A 20,655-nucleotide genomic window follows, 5' to 3' on the forward strand; every position below is an offset into this window, starting at 1 on the left:
GTTGTTCCTGGCTTGGGCAGGAATGAGCTGCAGACAGAAATGCAACTTGTCACTAAACCGAGAAGGGGAAAGTTTGTATATGATTTGGGGAAGGATAGAATTTAGGTTAAATTTAAGTGAAAAAATATATATTGACCTAAAAGCAAAGAGGAACTAGTTCTGGGGAGCTTATCTGTTTGGTAACTGCCAAAAGTGGAAATTTGAGCTTCCTGAATACATGTAGTTCATGTGCTTTAGGCCAAAGTAGAATTTATAGCTACCCTCTGTGTATGTGGATTGTTTTGAGTCAAAGGAAGTTTTCATCTGAGATCCCCTTTTGACCCTCCTTGGCCAGATCACAGGAGATGTGAGTAAACATTGTTGATATCTGCACTGCTGACATGTTCTCAAAAATTGAGATACACCCTCTGTGTTTTCTTGGACTTCTAACTTTTATTGAGGCTTTCAGTGGCAAAGTCAAAGATCTCTCTTGGTAAATGTCACATTGCACTTGGAAATATGTGGGTTATTTTCAAATGTCTTTCAATACTGATTTCTAACATAATTCCACAGTGATAAGAGAACAGACTCTGTTTCAGTACCTTTAGACCATGAAATTTTTGCACTTTGTTTTATGTCCATGGATATCTTCCAATGTCTCCTAGTTTATTGTCTGGGAACTTAAATAGAACTTGTATCCCACTGTTGTGTGCAAACTGTAGAAATCTTAATTATGTTGAATTGGTTCTCATAGTGATTTTCAGGTCTACTGTATCCTTCTACTTCTCTTTGTATTCATTCTGTTAATTTTGAGAGTTTGATATTGAAACTCCAACTAAAAAATCTTAATCTACTTAAAAAATAATTTAATATATAGTGGAACCATATGTAACCTTGTTCTGTATTTTCCAAATCTCCTGTAATTGTGATACTTTCATAATTTAAAAAAGAAAAAAAAATGAGATAGTGGTTTTGGTAATCAGCAAGATTGTATCCTTTTCTTTTTCTTTTTTTTTGTAACACCTGCTGTGTTATCTGGTAAGATGGTATCCATGCCATAGCATTTAAGACTAGTTACCAGGGAACTTATGATTGATTGTAATACAGATTGAAACAGAAAGACTGGAAAATTTTCAAAAGTCATATTGATTCTGGTTTTCTAAATGATACTGTGATGTTTTGGAACTACAACTAACTTGTGGTTTACTTTCTAAATCTTAGTTGCCACAGGTATACAAATACCCAAATCAGATAAAATTTGGCTATGTTCAGCAGAACTGATATCTCTAGAAAAAGGCCTTAGGAGAATATTTTATTTGACAGTTCCTATTAGTTTGCTGGGGAAGCATTTTACAGACAGATGAAAGGAGTGTTCTGTTTATAGTTGACCCCAGGGTAACAGTGTTGGGACATGCATTGGGATTTAGAGTTCTGAGAAATTCCACCTGTCTTAGTAGTTTTAGTTCTCTGATAGATTCATTGTGTTTTTATAGAGTTTATGGTAGAAACGTGGCACATGTGTTTACAGGGAAGCTGTATTTAAAGGCAGTTTACCTTGAGTTCAGTGAATTCCAGAGTCAGCTTCAGAGCTGCATCCTTGGTAGGTTTGAGGCTGTTGTTCTTTACACACACACATCCCACCCGACCCCACCCCACATATACCCTTTATTTGCTAATATGGAGCAGTGCCTCTTCCACTAATTTTTTCTGATTGCTGTATCTGTCAGTATCTTTACGAATAGGTCCTTGAAACTTAGAGGCTAAAGGATCTTTGGTTTTTAAATCTGAAGTATCATATGTTTGTTTTAGTTTGTACTTTGTCAGTTTTCTAAAGGTCTTCTCACATTTTCAACTGCTGTGTTGGAAATTATCCAAATTTGCAAATTTCCAATCCTTTTTTTTTTTTTTAAATCCTGTACTTTAGATGTTAGCCTGTTAAGAAAAAGAAGGACAGATTCTTTTTACATTATCTGTTGAGCCTGTCCCACAATACAGGTTGCACACCTTGATGCCAGTTTCTTTTGTTTCCTATTTATTGTTCCATTCCTTGCTCACAACCTTGAATTTTAGTCTGACTTTTAAAGGAAAGGCATCAGAAAAGGCCTGTGTATCACTCTTGTTTTCTAGCTTTTTCTAGTCCCTTGCATTCCCTAGTCTCCTGTGGAGTGTTTTTTTTTTTTTTTAATGTTTTATTATTTATTTTTTTTTTTTTTAAATTTTAAAATCTTTAATTCTTACATGCGTTCCCAAACATGAACCCCCCTCCCTCCTCCCTCCCCATAACATCTTTGTACTTTATTTTTTTCTGTTTTTCCAGCCAGTTTTCAACACTTCTATTCATCTGAGAGGCTACAAGTAAATGGAGTCATTAATATAAGCCTGGGATTCCTGGACAAACGGTGTCTTAACAGAATGAAATCCAGTAGCAGCCATTAGTCTCTCTGCCTTATGGTTTTGGAAAGTTTTTTATTATGACTGTTAACCTGAACTGTACCTTACTTTAGTTTCCATTGGTTTATCTACCACTGTAGCAGTCTTCAGTGGGTATGGGTCATTGGTTGTTTTCTTGGGGAAGACCTTGAGGAAAAGGTAGTTCATTTGGAATTTCAGGGGAGGCAGTAAAGGGGAACAGAGAGTATAAAAGGTGGTGATGCCAAAACATAATGTTGGGTGCATAAGGACGGCAGGTTTCAGATAATCTGAATGCTTTTTTCTTTGCTAGAGAGCCTTTAATGCCATGCTGCTTTGAAGTCCAAGTTTAATTTTAAGGCTTCAGCATACCAGTCAGAAAGACTGGCCGTCGTATATTTGGTACTTTTTCTCCTTTCTTTTCTAGAGCTTGTTTTAGTTGTATTGATAACACACACTGCATATATAAGATCAAGCAATGCTCATCAAGTGGTGGGTTCTTATTGTTTAGTTGCTAAGTCGTGTCCCACCCTTGGTGACGCTGTGGACTGTAGCCCACCAGGCTCTCTGTCCATGGGACTTCCCAGGCAGGAATACCGGAGTGGGCTGCTGTTTTCTTCTCCAGAGGTTCTTCCCAACCCAGGGAACAAACCTTTGTCTCTTGCGTTGACAAGCGGATTCTTTACCACTGAGCCGCCTGGGAAGCCCATAAAGTGGTGGCTAGAAACCATGATTTAGTCCCTAAAGTACAGAAATGTTAACCTTAGTCCCCAAGTACAGAAATGAAGAAAGGCCTCCTCCATTAAACAAAGTGATGTCTCTTAGATATCTCCTATGAAAGATTTTAGAGAGGCTTATAGCAAAGTTTGTTGCTCCAGAGAGCAGACACTGGTCTCTTGGGTCTCTTGTATCCGTTGGCTGCTAAAGTTTAACTACATAGCAGTTAGTAGAGCCTGTGCCATCATTTGATCCTCTGAAGACTGAATGATACAGAAAAGACAGTATTTCCGCCAGTCTATGTCTGATGCAGGATACAGCATGCTTGGAGCTGGTGCATGGGGATGACCCAGAGAGATGTTATGGGGAGGGAGGTGGGAGGGGGGTTCATGTTTGGGAACGCATGTAAGAATTAAAGATTTTAAAATTTAAAAAAAAAAAAAGACAGTATTTCATCAAGGAGAAGTTTCTTTCACAAAATTCTTTCAATTTGTGATTCTCAGAGAATGGAGTTAAAGCATTCAGGGAGATACTTAAAGAACCACAGGATACTAATAATAGAATTAACAAACTCAGCTAGTCTAGTGACTGTGCAACTCAGCTCTAATAGCTGAGAAAAATTGCTGAGATTTCAGATTATTGTTGGGGACACTGATCAGGGATCATACAGGACCTGAATGATAATTTTAGTTCAAGGACAAAAGGCTTTTGCTTGTTTGGGAGTCCACTAGTTCCAGTAAGCCAAATGAACAAGTCTTTAGGGTAGACTCAGTGGACAGCCTCAAAATTATAAACAAAATCCATGATTCACTCAAATTTGAAAAATTTGAACATTTCACATTTTTGCTTGGACAAAGGAGAAACTTCATGTGGAAATGTAGCTTTCTGTCAATGAGACAGTGTGCATTGAATTTTAGAGGGGACTAGAATGGCACCCCACTCCAGTACTCTTGCCTGGAAAATCCCATGGACAGAGGAGCCTGGTGGGCTGCAGTCCATGGGGTCGCTAAGAGTTGGACACGACTGAGCAACTTCACTTTCACTTTTCACTTTCATGCATTGGAGAAGGAAATGGCAACCCACTCCAGTGTTCTTGCCTGGAGAATCTCAGGGATGGGGGAGCCTGGTGGGCTGCCATCTATGGGGTTGCACAGTCGGACACGATTGAAGAGACTTAGCAGCAGCAGCAGAATTTAGGTTAAAGTTCAGTGAAATGCTTTTACTTATAAAAACAAAGTTGAGTTAATTGCTCATTAAGTGGAGTCTTGAGCAGATATTTTAAAATGGTATCTGTTAAAAGTGGGAAATTCAGCATCCTGGATACAGATAGATCATGTCCTTCATTGTTTATGTGCCAGTGTAGAGTATATGACGTACTGTGATAAAGTTGTGTCTTTAGGCAAGTGTGATATTTTTCCTTCTCACTATCTACTGGACCACTCTCCCTCCCTTAGTGTTCCATTAAATAATTAGAACTCAAGGAGACCTTGAAATTGTATCAAATGGTGAGCACTAGGAGGAACTAGGACATTCAGCCAGAAGTAAAGAAAAATCAGGTGGTATGTGATAACAGTATCCAAATGTTTGAAAGACTGTTGTGTGGAAAAATGGCTCGACTTAAATCAGCTTGCCTCTAGAGGGCAAGCTGTAGGGGTGGGTAGCTAGCAGTTTTGGACTCACCGCTAGGAGGAGCTTTCTGAAGTATAAGCTGAAGGGAGTTTGCATGAGTGGAGCTGTGAGAGCAGAGGCAGGATGGCCGGGGCTTAAAGCGCTTAGAAGGCAGATTCTGTGTCTTTGGGAAAAATTGAACCAGGTGGCCATGCTGAAAGTCTTGACATTTTCCTGACTTAGTTCTAAATTCCCTGACCACTAGTTTCAGAAAGATACTTGCTATCTTGGGTGAAGAGGACTTTCTATACATGAGTAATAATGAAGCATTCTCTGTATGCGGGCTGTTAGATGTTCAGAGATCAGTGATAGCCTCTTGCTGTCAAGTATCTTGTATTTATAAATGGAAATATTCTTGAGCTTTTCTTCATTTCCATTCTTGAACCAGTGTGTAACTTTTTTTTTTTACTATTATTGTCAGGATTTAAATGTCTAAAAATTAGTTTTGAGATTTACTTCCCTTTCAGATACTAAAATTATTTTTCTCTCCTCTTTATTCCCAGCAATGTCTCAGGCTGTGCAGACAAATGGAACTCAGCCATTAAGCAAAACATGGGAGCTCAGTTTATATGAACTACAACGAACACCTCAGGTAATGTAGACCAAGATAATTTAGGGAAAATATGAGACATATGAAAACTGGAATATATTTTTAGAAAATGAAAATTTGAAAGACCATAACCGTAATAATACATTTATATACAAAACAGTCCTAATTTTTGTGTATGTTGGTTGACCATTCATTGAAGAAATAATTTGAGTGCCTATTGTGTACCAGGTCCTAAATTAGGGACTAGGTAAAGTGGTGAATAAAACAGATGTGGCATCAGCTCAGGAAGTTTAGACATCAAGCAAGTAAATTACACATATGAGAAGTTGTATATAGGAAAGTTCCTCAATGCTATAATAATAACAGGGTAACTAGGGAAGACTATTTTGAGAAGGTGAAGATGGGAAAGACTGGGAGAGGAACAAGTTTGAAGGAGATAAAACTTAAAACTTAAAACTGAAGTCTGAAAGTTTGAAATGCCTGTAAGACAAGCAGAAATGCTACCTAGGGGTCTGGGCTAAATATAAAGTTTCAGGACTTGTCAGTGCATTTTGAGCACAGGAATGCCAGATTACCTAGAGAGAGATGAGCAGAAGGCTCAGAACTTTATCCAAAGGAGCTTCAGCATTTAGAAATTAAGTAATAGGAAAGGAGACTGAGAAGGAACAGCCAGAGAAATGGAAGGAAACATGGGAGATGAGGAGAGGAGATAAAAAAGAGGACAGAATGTTTCAAGGAGAATGCAGCTACTGTGTTCAGTGCTACTGAGAGGATGAGTAAGATGAGGATTACAAGAGTGAACATTCGAGTTGGCAGTATATAGCTGGTAACCCTTGAGAAGAATAAATTCCCTTGAGTAGGTTGTGCTGTGTTAAAGAGGGAGGAGGGGAGGTGAAGGTGAATAGGTAATGCTTTAGAGAAGTTTGGCTGTGCAGAGATGCCGAAATGAGTGAAAACTTGAGGGGAACATAGAATCAGGAAGTTTTAAATTTTGTTAGTGAGAAGTGGAACTGCTCTCACCCCAGCTCCCTCTGTACACAGCTCTAAGGTTCACGTTTCACTGCAGCAAGCCTGTGTTAATCCAGATTGATTTAGTGAGGAGGGAGAGATTGCTGAAGTCTGAGAGCAGACAGAATAATTGAAAGGGGAGTATGCTTGAGAAGGTAGAAAGGAATGTACATTTGATAGGAAGTGATGTACTTTCTCCCTGTAATAAGAACGAGGAAGATGCCTTATAAAGATCAGGTAGAGAGAAAATGAGAGCTCTCTTTTAATGAAGTAAGGTGATCTGTTTAACGTTTACATGATAGAAGGTCTGCAGATAGAAGAAAAGGTGTGAAAAACACTGTAGTGAAAAGAAAAGTGAGTTTTCACTGATGACAGTCTGGTTGTGTGATCCCTCTCCCCTTCCCCTCTGCGTTGCTGCACAGATACAGGTACACTTTCGCAGATGGAAGGATTTTTAGGGTTCCTTTAGCCTCAGCGTCCTCATTTTGCAGGTAAGAAGATAATGTTAAAATATTTAGAGTTGCAGAGCTAGTTGTTGAACTAGAACCTAAGCCATCTGACTCCATATTTAGTGCTATTTTAAAATTAAACCAGGCTAATTTACCATTAGTTATCTTTTAAATATACGATAAGCTATCTTTAACATTATGATAACAGATTTATATAATGCTTTGGTGCTGGGGCTGAGGGAAGTTGAAGGAGATTATAGATAAAACAAGATTGGTTGTGAATTGACAGTGATGGTGACTGGATGATGGCTACACAGGTGTTCATTTTTGTCTGTTCTGTATTCTTATATGTTTGAACTTGTCCATAACTTTTTTTTAAAAATTAGCATTTAATTTTAAAGTGATGTTTTTACAGGAGGCAATAACAGATGGCTTAGAAATTGTGGTTTCACCTCGAAGTCTACACAGTGAATTAATGTGCCCAATTTGTTTGGATATGTTGAAGAACACCATGACTACAAAAGAGTGCTTGCATCGTTTCTGTGCAGACTGCATTATCACAGCCCTCAGAAGTGGGTATGTTAAAATGAGTGACACCTAGGCATTTACATTATGTGAGGACCGTATTCTAGTGCTTTATCTAAAGTCTAGGTTGTAATTGTTAGAGAATCTTTGTTTTGAAACAGTTGGTTTTATATAATTTTAGAAGCTTTTCAGGATGAGTTTTTATTTTGAGAAAACTACAAAGTTTGAAACCATGGTTTTTCTACTTCTTACATATATAAAACAATATCCTGATGAAAGCTATTTCAATAAAATAATTGATAACATGAATATATATTAATGGATAGTTTTCTCCTTATATGGCATGGATATCAGAAAGGGGAACTTTATATTAGGAAAGACTAGATTTTCATTTCTAAAATGGTTATATATAAATTATCATAAGGAAGTATTTAGATTTTTCTCTGTTGGCAAGTAGTAGAGAGTATCTCAGGTTTCAAAGATCGTGCTTATAGCCACTAGTCAGATATTCAAGGAAAGTCAGGTTAATCAGTTTAAATTTCTGTGACTTAGTAAAGGTATTGGGGAAAAGATGATACTAATCTGGAAGCTGGCTATTTTTGTCTTCAGCCCAAAGATACTGGCGTTACTTATATTTTCTTTTCCCTCTTTTTATTTAGCAATAAAGAATGCCCTACCTGTCGGAAAAAGCTAGTTTCCAAAAGATCACTAAGACCAGACCCAAACTTCGATGCACTCATCAGCAAAATTTATCCAAGTCGTGATGAGTATGAAGCTCATCAAGAAAGAGTATTAGCCAGGATCAACAAGCACAATAATCAGCAGGCACTCAGCCACAGTATTGAGGAGGGACTGAAGATTCAGGCTATGAACAGGTACGGGCGAGAAGGCAGAGAGGGTGGCTGCTCTTCTGAGTGTTTTATTAAAGACTGAATTTACTTACCGCCTTCCATTTTGAAAAAGATAAAATGCAGTAACCAACAGTAGTTCTGTGTAATTAGTTTTTCATTCAGGTATAATTTATGTCTCCTGGGGTAATAGGGGATTCCTTTTAAAGTAGAATCATAAAAACAAAACAAAAACCTCTCATATACCCACTTCTGTCTCCACTCACCACTGTACTTCTCTTCTTCTCTCCATAAGAGTTGTCTGTGCTCACCACCTCCAATTTCTTCCCATTTTGAACTCCCCCAGTCAGGGTTTACCCCCTCTCCTCATATCACCCTTGTCAAGGTTATCATTGGCCTCCACGTGGAAAAATCTAGTCGCTGATTCTGAGATCTCATCTTACTTAATATTTTACACAGTTAATTTCTCTTTTCTCTTTGATTGGTTTTCTTTCCTTGTCTCTCAAGAGATCATATTCTCCTGGTTCCCTTTGTATGTCGTTAGCTGTTTCTCGTCTCCGAACCTAACATGTTCAGTACTGCATTGTTGCTTTTCACCCCCTGCTTCTCTTCTTTCTTGCCTGTTTCAGTTGGTGGCAACACCATCATCACACTTGCTTTAGCCAAACATTTTGGGGTTACTTTTAATCTCTCCTTTTTTCCCAGCCTGTATACCAGTCTGCGAGTAAATATATTTTTAGCTTTTCCCATAATACATCCACGTTGGTATAAGCAGCCACTGTCTTTCGCTTGAAGTATTGAAGTAGCCTCCTGCTTGGTCTTTCTACTTTCCATGCTTATCGCCATACCATCTGTTCAAAGCACAGCAGACAGAATGATAAGGTGAAAGTCAGGTCCAAGTTCTCCTTTGCTCTGAGGCCTCTAATATCTTCTCTTTATAGTCAGGCTAAAAGATCTTAGTGGTAGCTTCCAAAGCCCTATACAGTCTGAGCACTTTCCTCACCCCCATTCTTTTTTCTGCTCTGACATCTCCTTATATGTTTAGGCCTCAGGGAGAGTCAGGACTTTCCAAAGCCACGTCCCAGTCTAGCGGCTTTCACCTTGGCTGAACATCAGAATCACTTGGGAAGTTTTTGAATTCTAGAGCCTCAAAGTTATCACTTCAGGCTAAGTAAATCAAAATCTTTGATTGGGGAATAGGCATTCATATTTAAAGGTTCTAGAAGTGATTCTGAAATGCAGACCTTCAGTCTTCTACTTGGAGAAAGAATCCCCTTTGTGAAATCCTTTATGGATAGACTTTCAATTTTGCTGAACATTTCTAGTGGTGGGAGTATGTGACAGAAGCTTTGTTCAGTTGTTAACAACATTATTAAAGCTTCTTCGGTGTTTTTCAGACTTAGCAAGCTTGTTTCTGCCTTGGCGCCTTTATACTTATTGTTCTGTCTTTCAGGAACCTCTTCTAGATAATCTGCATGGCACACACTATTTTTTCAGGTGTCAGCTAAGTTTGCATTTTCCACCCCAATTATAAAATGAGTATTGTTAACTGCCTTGACGGTTGTTTTGATGAATAAATAAGGTGTACATGAAGCGCCTTGCCCAATTACCGGTTTATAGTATTTGAGCTTGTTAGAGAGACGCTTCTGTATTCATGCTCTGTGTTTAGATATCTCATCTTTTGTATTAGAATAATTTGGCATTGCATTAGCTGACTTTGGGTGAGGTCAGCAGGCAGAGAGTGCTTACATATCTGAATCATACCTTTCTTTTGATTTAAAATCTCATAAGAAAAGTCTCCAAATGTAAGTATTTGCCAGTAGTCCCTATAATCAAAAAAGAAATTTTTTCAGTGAATGTAAATATTTGTTAAATTTGTTCAAATGTTTGCCTGTGTATGTTTCCCTAAACTTTTCAGGGACATGTGGGAAATAGATGCCATTATTCAACTTGGAGCAAATTCAGTTACTAAGATGTTTTTAGAATTTAGGTGTTTGTTTTTTTTTTTTTTTTGGTCCACGTGGCTTCAAGATCTCAATTCCCCAATTCCAAGGGTTGAACTCAGGCCACAGCAATAAAAATCTGGAACCCTAACCTCTAGGCTACCAGGAAACTTAGAATTTAGTAACTTCAATAAATGTACTTCTAACTTGATGCATGGAGAAGGCCTACATGTAAATTTCATGCAACCTGTTTTTGTGTTATTTTCCTCTTAACTAGATTACAGCGAGGTAAGAAACAACAGATTGAGAATGGTAGTGGAGCAGAAGACAATGGAGACAGTTCTCACTGTAGTAATGCGTCCACGCATAGCAATCAGGAAGCAGGACCTAGTAACAAACGGACCAAAACATCTGACGATTCCGGGCTTGAGCTTGATAATAATAATGCAACAGTGGCAATTGACCCAGTAATGGACGGCGCTAGTGAAATTGAATTAGTGTTCAGGCCTCATCCCACACTTATGGAAAAAGATGACAGTGCACAGACAAGGTAAGTGTGGGTTAGTTTCAGATTATCTGAATTTAGAGTGTTTACTTTGGAGTTAGAAAGCAATTTCAGGTAAGAAGTAAGGGTGATATTTGTCATCCCATTGTTGCCAGAGGCCAGCTGGATAGTTTAGCTGCCTGCATTGTTGTTTTTATTCCTCATGTGCTTGCTGTCTACAGATGCATATCTGAAAGGAATGACCCTCCTAGGCAGAGGAGAAAGGATCATTTAAATGTCTTAACAATAATGCTCTAAAATTTTTGGCTGGCCAGCATGGCTGCTTTATTCTCTCTCCAGAGAGCACACTACCTGCCATTAAGTACAGATATGCGTCAGGGTGAGTGAGTGAGTGAATGATACACCATGCTTTAAAAAACATCTGAAAATCAGCCCTTAACGCTCATTCTGAAAAACCTAAAATTAATTCTTAGACAAGAAATTTGCTTATATTCTTAGTAGTATTCTTGCTGCTGTAGATTCAGGACTGATTGTTGGGGTTGAGTGGGATGTTCTTTTTTTCCTCTTTGTACAGTGTGTATTTCTATTTGATTTTTGTTATTTTATGTCATATATTATGGATGGTGAGGTAGGTAGAGCTTTCATGGCCTGGTTGATGTGAGCTTGTACCTTTCTCTCTTCTGTACCTTTCAGTAGGAAATTTTTAGATAATAGAGGAATTAATTTCTGATATTATTTTGTCAATAATTGAGATATTTGCATTTTGTATGGCTTTTTGGAAATGTGTTTTATAATTTACATTCATTTTTATCATTAATCTAGAAATTAAGGTTTTAATGATTTGTTTTTCCAGATACATAAAGACTTCAGGTAATGCCACTGTTGATCACTTATCCAAGTATCTGGCTGTGAGGTTAGCTTTAGAAGAACTTCGAAGCAAAGGAGAATCAAACCAGATGAACCTTGATACAGCCAGTGAGAAGCAGTATACCATTTACATAGCAACAGCCAGTGGCCAGTTCACTGTAAGTATTTAAAATAATAGGCTGTTGATATTGGGGGCACATTGAGCATCTGAGTGGCAAGTTGTGGGGTGGGGCCTAATAAAATGGTGCGTACACTGAAGAGAAATTGCAGCAGGGTAGTTAACTTGATACATCCATTTTTCTTTTATGAATGGTATAAATGACAACAAGTTTATCCTAAGTTTTTTTTCAGATGGACTTTAATGTAGTTCCATCTCACTGTTTTGTACTTGGAGTAGTTTTCATAATTGTTTCTTTTTTGTTTTAGGTGTTAAATGGCTCTTTTTCTTTGGAATTGGTCAGTGAGAAATACTGGAAGGTGAACAAACCCATGGAACTTTATTATGCACCCACAAAGGAGCACAAATGAGATTTTACTAAAACCAGTTCTGAGAATGAACTTTTTTATAGCCTATTTCTTTAATATTAAAGATGTACCGTCATTACTTTTATGGACAGAACATTGGATATGTTATTCAGTTTTCTTTCTGAGCCAGATTCGTTTACACTATTAGAATCTTTTCCCCTTAATTTAAGATCTCCTTTTTGGAAGAAACTGCAATTATTCAGTACTTTTTCTTTCCTTTAAAAAGTATATCTAAATTGTATGTTTTCACAAAGTGTGGTTCCATTTGGAGCATCTTGGAGCTTTTGACCCAGGAATTTTTCATAGTTCTGTATTCTTGAGTGAAGATTCAGTTGGCCATCTTTCTCCCTCCCTTCGAAAGTTTTTTAGGCCTACAGAATGTTAAATATGTATTTTGACTTTTTTTCCTGGAGTCTTGTATATTTATAGTTTTCTATATAAGCTGTAGTATCTTCATGAAGACCAAGGCTCAAATTTACTGTGCTTAAAAAACAATTCTCATAGGATTATTATTTTCATGGTATTTTCTTCCATAATATCTCATTTTTAAAGAAAAGTTCTTTATGAACTTAGTGTCCATTGTCATGCAATGTTATTTTCTTCCATTTTTGTCCCTCTAAATTTGGAATTTCTGATCCTGGGAAAGAGAACCAAACAAGGTCTCAAGTTCTGTGAGAACTTGGTTCATTCACGATTTCATTGAAGAAAGAAAAATTTAATTGTTCTTATGTAGTTTTGCAAGTATTTTAAGAAGTCTTTTTCTTTGTATTTTATTGTCACCTCATTTCCTTTATTATGTGTATGTTTTTTCCTATTAAAATACCAGAGACATGGAGATATTTTGCACTTTAGCCTGGATGAAAAGTACAAGATATGTTCAAAGCTTCCCTAATTCTTTTCTTATTGGTAGCTGCATAAGTTTCAAAAATAACATGGCACATAGAACTAACAATAGGGAAAATTTGCTTCTGTTTGAAAAGTGTGTTTAGCATTTTGGGTTGCCATATCAGTTTATAAATTTGGTGCTCTGCTAATTACACTGTATCTAGAGAAGCAAGCTAATGGAGCTTGAACCCTGCCTTGATGTGTAGTAAAAGATAATTCTGTAGAAGAATGTCAGCCAGAATGGTAAAAGTCATTCTACTCTTCTTAATTTAGTTTTATAATGAAGGACAGTGTGTGGTGTTTGGACCCAAAAGGCTTTATGATTACAGGTCAGAAATAAGATTGACTTGTGTTGTTTTTTTTTTGTCCCTGTCCTGATTTCAGGTATGTTTCCAAGTTTCTATTATCACAGTATTTATGAAAACATGTTTGCATTGGGAAATTAACCATAAAAGGTTTTTACCAGGGGAAAGTTACCCTCCAATACCACTGTAACTGAAAGCCTATCTAGTCGTTGTAAATATTTACCTGTCATTTTTGACAGATCGGGGCCAGCTTGATGTTTTAAATATTCACCCCAATATGAAAACTTAAAGGCTTGTTCAATTTTTTACCATTTTTTGGAAAATATTTAAAATCTGTTTTTACAATTTTTTTTTTTTTTTTTTTGTAATCTGTGCCATGAAGTTTGAAAACCACCAAATATCAAGGAAAATTTTGTATTCAGTTCCTTTTCTGGTGTAATGTTAAATTGTATAGATTATTAATGCATGTCCACTGAATATAACCCTGGTTTTGTGATATAACTGCTTAGATTTTATTGGTGATATTAGATTAGTGGTTGCATTAAACAACTAAATTTCCATTGTGATTATTAATTGACATTTGTCTTTAAGCAAAAAGTTATTTGTGAATATAAGCTTTGTGCTTAGAGAATGTATGTGTTTTTATCCATCAGTATGGGAGGATATAAATTCTTTGCATCATTAGTGAATTTACTGGATGTGTAATCCTTTGCAAAATATAATTACAGGTGTTTGATAGAGCACTGAGTGTATAGTGTTGTGTGTGTGTGTGTATGTGTATGTATGTTTGTGTGTGCTGGAGGGTGGGTACTGTTAAACATACTATTAACTATGAGTGTTTCATAAAGTATTATCCAAGTAACTTCTATAACCACCTTCTCAACTGAGAAATGAGACTTTGGATTGTACATTATCATTTTAAAATTTATTAATATTATGCTAAACTATATATAACCTAATTTATCACTTTAACCGTACAATTGAATGACATTAAGATACATTCAGAGTGTTGTTTAACCATCACCACTGTCTGTTTCTGGAACTATCTTCCCAATCAGAAACTGTACCTGATAAGTGATACACCCTGGGTAAACTATTTTTCTTTGAATTTGACTATTTTAGGCATGATATATAGTGGAATCATGCAGCATTTGCAGCATTTGTCCTTTGTGTCTTAATGTTTCATAACATAATGGTTTTAAGGTTCATCCAAGTTGTAGCATATATCAGAATTCCATTCCTTTTTATGGCTGAATAATATTCCACTGTATCCATGTGTTGATGGGTACTTAGATTGATGGAAACTTTTTGCTGTTGTGAATGCTGCTGATGTGACCATTTTTGTACAAGTATCTGTTTGAGTTCTTTAAGTTCTTTTGGGTATACACTGAAGAGTGAAGTTGCTGAATCACATGTTAATTCTATATTTAATTTTTTGAGGAACCTCAGACTTTTCCACAATGGCTGCACCCTTTTACAATCCCACCAGCAATACAGAAGGATTTTACTCTCTCCACTTCTTCACTAACACTTGCTGTTTTTGCTTTCAGTAGCTGTGCTTATGGGTATAAAGTGTTATTTCATTGTGTTTTTGAGTTGCATTTCCCTAATGGCTTGTGATGCTAAGCATATTTTCACATGCTTACTGGCCATTTGTATATCCTCTATGGAGAAATACCCATTTAAGTCTTTTGCCCATTTTTAATTGGATTGTTTGTGTGTGTTGTAGAAGTTCTTAATATAGTCTGGATATTAATCTGTCATCAGATATATGATTTACTCATATATTTTCTCCCATTCTGTGGGCTGGCTTTTCACTCTTTCAGAAGTGTCCTGTGATATACAAAAGTTTTTAATTTTGGTAAGTTCGAATTTTTCTATTTCTTGCCTGTGCTTTGGTATCATGTATAAGAATGCATTGCCAAATCTAATATCATGAAGATATTCCTCCAAGAGTTTAGGTCTTTTTTTCCATCTTGAGTTTTGTATATGGCAAAAGATAAGAAATCAGCTTTGTTTGCATTTGGATATGAAGTTTCCCCAGCACCATTTGTTGAAAAGATTGCCCTTTCTCCACTGAATTGTCTTGGCAGCCTTAATTAATTTTCAGTTAATGAAAATCAATTGACCATACATACAGCATGGTTTATTTATGGGCTTGTATTCCATTGGTCTGTATGACTTTTCTTTTTGCCAGTACCACTCTGTTTTGATTATTGTACCTTTGTAATTAGTTTTACATTATCGTTTTAAGTCTTCTGAACACTGGGAATGACAGTATTTCACTTGTACCTTAGGACTCTCAACTTGGAGAACTAAACATGAAATAATTGAAATGCCAAATGAGAAAAAATCTCTTTTAAATTCCTACCACATTTCTACTTAGAAATACTTGGTTTACTAAATCTTAGAAACATAATTATTAGAAGGGAAAAGTAACTAGTGTTCCATCGTGGTAACTATAAGAATGGCTTCCTTGATAACTTTTCTGAATTAATGGAGTAAGGACTGCTGAAAATCTGTTGTTCATAAAAACAATGTTAACACTAAAAGTTGTCAAAATCAACTTTGTCAGAACTCTAAAAAACAAAACAAAACTAAAAGCTTCCAGTAGTCTAAAAAGCATTTATTCAACAGAAACTGTAACAACATGGTTTGTAACATTTTAAATTTCCCTGCCCATCTTTCCTCAGTTTCAGGTCAGCTTTGAAAAAGAGCAACCTTGCAACTGTTAAAACCAGCAGCCTCTTAAACCACTGCAGGGAACTTGAAGCACTACAAAAAGCCCACTCTAGAGAATTGTCACTATTTGACCTGACCCCACTGAAAAGCTCCGTGTTCTTAAGAGTTTTGTCTTTATTTGACCTGACTCCACTCACTCTGTGCAAACATCTGTATCTTTAGCCTGTTTACCATAGAAGCTGCTTGAGGCTGTGATAACAGTTGAGGCTAAACAGATGCTGACCCAAAAAAAAAAAAAAAAAAAAATGTCGTGCCTGTAGAGGGCTTTGAAAAGTTCCAGCATATTCCTGGGAATCTAGAAGGCTGCATGTATAAGATGTTATGCATACCCAAAAGAAAAATGAAGGCATTAATCTAACCTGTGACAGAACTTGAGGCTCTGTAAGTAGGAAGTGAAAGCTAAGGCAGAGTTGTAAACTGCATGTTGAAGTGTTGAAGGCATAGCCCAACAGTTTCAAAGAGCACTTCTTCAAGATTGGGAGAGTTAACTGTTTAAAGGCATTAAAGAACATTGCTGTCCAATCATTAGCTGACCTCTAAGCTAACAAAATGGAGAAAGAAATGGCAACCCACTCCAGTTTTCTTGCCTGGAGAATTTCATGAACGGAGGAGCCTGGCAGGCTATCGTCCTTGGGGTCGCAAAGAGTTGGACACGACTGAGCAAAGATTATTCACATTTAAGCTAGCAAAACAGAATAAAACAGTCACACACAGCAAAAAAATGCAGGCTTTACAGAGTCAGTCCAAGAAGTTCTAACCCAGCAAAACCTGAGGAGGAGAAGGGATTCTGGGTTCAGAGTTGGCATGTTATATTATTTTAAATGTTTAGTTCTCAAAAAAATTTACAAGACTTGCAAAGAAAGTGTCTGGGACAAAGCCCAGGTGTTGAATTTATTAAGTAAAATTTTGTTAGCCTTTAAAAGCTTGTTCAGAGAACTAGAAGAAACCATGTCTTAAAAGCTAAATTTGAGAATAATCTTGCTCCAAATAAATAACAATAAAAAGAAATTATGATAAAAGAAGCAAATAGAAATCCTGGATTGGAAAACTATAACAGGTGACATAAATTCTACAGAGTCCCTCAAAAGCAGATTTGAACTGCTAGAAATATTTAACAAATTTGAACAGAGGTATTACTTGAGAGTAGCCAAATCAGAAAAAAAGGAATAGAAACACGGTATTGTAAATCAGCTATATTGAAATAAAATTTAAAGGAATAAAGGGGGAAAACTGCAGAGATCCCAGGGACACTTATCAAGTATAATAGCATAATGGGGGTCCTAGAAGGAGAGAAGGAAATGGCAACCCACTCCAATATTCTTGCCTGGAGAATCCCAGGGATGGGGGAGCCTGGTGGTCTGCCGTCTATGGGGTCGCACAGAGTCTGACACGACTGAAGTGACTTAGCAGAAGGAGAGAAGAAAAGAGGTTACCGTATATTTGGAGAAATAATTGCCCCAAACTTCAGAATTTTACAAAAAAGAATTGGATATCTGAGAAGCCTCAGTTCAGTTCAGTTCAGTCCAGTCGCTCAGTCGTGTCCGACTCTTTGTGACCCCATGAGAAGCCTAACTAGTGCTAAATAAGACAGGGTTTGAGAAACAGCAAGAGAAAAGTGATCACATATGAGGACTCTTTAATAAGATTAACAGCTTGCTTCTCATGGGAAAGTCATGGAGGCCCAGAGGCTCTGCAAGAAAAGAGTCAACCTAGAATTCTCTATGCAGCAAAATTACTCCTCAAAAATGAAAGAAACTAAGATGGTCACACACAAAAACAGCAAATCTGTCAGTAGCAGACCTGCCTACCTTATAGGAAATACTGAAGAATCCTTCAGGCAGAAATGAAAGGACGTTAGACAGTAAGTTGAATCCACATAAATAGCGCTGGTAAAGTTAACTACGTAATGAAACATGAAGGACGGTAGGGACTTTTTGATTGTCCAGTGGCTAAGACTCCATGTTCCCAATGCAGGGGGCCCGGGTTTGATCACTACTCAGGGTTGATTTCCTTTAAGATTGACTGGTTTGAGCTCCTTGCTGGAAGGCTCCTCTCAAGAGCCTTCTCCAGCACCACAGTTTGAAAGCATTAATTCTTCCGTCTCTGCCTGCCTTATGGTCCAGCTCTCACATCCGTACATGACTGCTGGAAAGACCTCATACCCTTGACTATACATATCTTTGTCGGCAAAGTGATGTCTTTGTTTTGTAACACTGTCTAGGTTTGTCAGGTTTTCTGCTAAGAGGCAATCATCTAATTTCATGGCTTCAGTCACCATCTGCAATTATTTTAGGGCCTAAGAGGAAATCTGTCACTGCTTTCTTTCCCTTCTATTTGCAATGAAGTGATGGGAAATTTCTTTTCGCTTATTCTATGGTTCTTCCCTGTCCCTTTTTTGTTTCTTCCATTGTGGTTTGACGATTTTCCTTCGTGGTGTATTTGTGGTCGTCCTTGTTTTTGTGTATCTATTGTAGGTGTTTTGTGGTTACCATGGGGTTCCATGATTCTGTATTGATTTATTTTAAACAGATAGTCTTTTAGGTTCAAACACATTCTAAAAGGATCTATGTTTTTACTACCTTTTCCTCTACTTAGTTATTTCTTGTTATATTTTACATCTTCATGTTTATTCCCTTCAGAGAAGGCAATGGCACCCCACTCCAGTACTCTTGCCTGGAAAATCCTATGGACGGAGGAGCCTGGTAGGCTGCAGTCCATGGGGTCGCTAAGAGTCGGACACAACTGAGCGACTTCACTTTCACTTTTACTTTCACGCACTGGAGAAGGAAATGGCAACCCACTCCAGTATTCTTGCCTGGAGAATCCCAGGGACGGGGGAGCCGGGTGGGCTGCCGTCTATGGGGTCGCACAGAGTTGGACACGACTGAAGCGACTGAGCAGCAGCAGTTTATTCCTTTACTAAAGTGAAAGTCACTCAGTCATGTCCGACTCTGTGACCCCGTGGACTGTAGACTGCCAGGCTCCTTTGTCTATGGAATTCTCCAGGCCAGAGTACTGGAGTGGGTAGCCTCTCCCTTCTCCAAGGGATCTTCTAACCCAGGCATCAAACCCAGGTCTCCCACATTGCAGGTGAATTTTTTACCATCTGAGCCACTAGGGAAGCCACCCAAAATCTCTTCCCACACCAGGAGTCAAACCCAGGCCACCTGAGTGAAAGCCAGGAATCCTAACTGTTGGACCATGTGGAAGAGGACAATTCCCTTAGTAATTACAATTATAATTGATTTATAGATTTTTTGTCTTTTAACCTTTGTGCTAGCTTATTTGAGTGGTTGATACTTGGCTTTACTACATATTTGCCTTTACTAATGGGACTGTCCTTTCCTATAGTTTCTTGTTAGAGCCTTTTCCATTTACAGAAGAACCTTTAGCATTTGCTTTTAGGGTTGGCTTGGTATTGAGGAACACTTTCCATTTTTGCTTATGAGTTCTTTATCTCGCCTTCAATTCTAAATGATAATCTTGCTGGGTAGAGGTATCCTAGGTTGCATGTTTTTCCCTTTCATCACTTTGAGCCATAATTTCATTAAATACATTTTTGACCCCCATCTCTCTTCTGGGACCCCTATAATGTGAATGTTGATACACGTTATCCTAGAGATCCCTACAAGTGTGATCTTAACATTTAAAAAGTTTTTCTTTTTGTTGTGTGGTTGGGTAGTTTCCCTTGTTCTGTCTTCCAGGTTACTTACGTGTTCTGTATTACCCAGTGAGCTGGTCATTCTTTCTAGTGCTTGTCATTTCAGTTATTGTGTTCAGTTTTGACTGGTTCTCTTTTATATTTTCTAGTTTCTTTAAAACTTTCTCACTGTATTCATCTATGCCTTTTCCTAGTTCAGGTAGCATTCTTATTCTTCGAATGCTTCGAATTCTTTTACCTGGTAAATATTTATTTCATCAGTTCCCCCACTGTAACCATTTTCTCTTGCTCTTTCAACTGAAATTCCTCTGTCATCTTATTTGGCTTATTGTTCTCTGTCCCTATGCAGTCAGGTGAAACAGTTCCCTCTGGCATGCTTGAAGGAGTCCTTATGTGGGAGTAGCCCTTGTAGTCTGCGTGTTCTTTGGTGGGAGAGCTGGATCGGACATGAACACGGGTCACGTCTTTCTTCAGAGGAGCGAGCTGGCAGCTGTCACTTGGTGGGAGGCGGGGTTGGAGGTGGACGGGCTGGAGTCGGGTGTGAGGCAGGGCTTCCCCTCCTCTCAGTTGCCCGCAGGGGTGGGGTCAGGTCTCACGCTGCTGGAGCAGAAGCCCCGAGGGTCAGGTCCAGGCTGGCTCAGGTAGCTTTCAGTGTGTGCTGTTGTTCCTCCCAGTACTCACCTTCACACCAGCGGGGAGCAGTGCTGGAGCAAGAGGTGCACAGTGGGTGTTAGGCGAGGGCTGAGGTGACCTTCCTGACTGACTCTGCTGTGCCATCACCGGAAACGGCTGCTCCTCACCTTGCTAAGACAGCACGTAGGGTTTGAGCTGCCTTTAGCATCTCATAGCCAGCTGAGCTTTTCCACGGTTGTGGCAACCCTTGCTTCATGGTGAATACGCAGCGCAAGGCCCGCAGTGCTGGAGCATCTGCTCAGCGCAGGCTGGGGGCAGTGGCGGGCATACAAGAGTGGTCATGGGGAATGTCGGCAGTCTGTGAGGTTTCCATTTCAATTGCCCTTTCCACCCAGCTTTGGGGCCACGTGAGTATCCAGGGGCTCCTCATGAGTAG

General features: G+C 38.2%; 1 protein-coding gene across 1 annotated transcript in view; it reads left to right on the forward strand.

Annotated features, from left to right (window-relative positions):
- RNF2 (ring finger protein 2) overlaps nt 1-13,921 on the forward strand; it is a 41,203-nt gene extending 27,282 nt beyond the window's left edge. Inside the window, exons 2-7 of the mRNA XM_018060720.1 lie at nt 5,277-5,365; nt 7,196-7,356; nt 7,965-8,180; nt 10,374-10,646; nt 11,455-11,626; nt 11,895-13,921. Coding sequence (XP_017916209.1) covers nt 5,279-5,365; nt 7,196-7,356; nt 7,965-8,180; nt 10,374-10,646; nt 11,455-11,626; nt 11,895-11,996 — 1,011 coding nt within the window. The 5' untranslated portion in view covers nt 5,277-5,278 and the 3' untranslated portion in view covers nt 11,997-13,921. The remainder of the gene's footprint in view (nt 1-5,276; nt 5,366-7,195; nt 7,357-7,964; nt 8,181-10,373; nt 10,647-11,454; nt 11,627-11,894) is intronic.

Source organism: Capra hircus, chromosome 16, assembly GCF_001704415.2.
Source record: "Capra hircus breed San Clemente chromosome 16, ASM170441v1, whole genome shotgun sequence".
Classification (NCBI taxonomy): Eukaryota; Metazoa; Chordata; class Mammalia; order Artiodactyla; family Bovidae; genus Capra; species Capra hircus.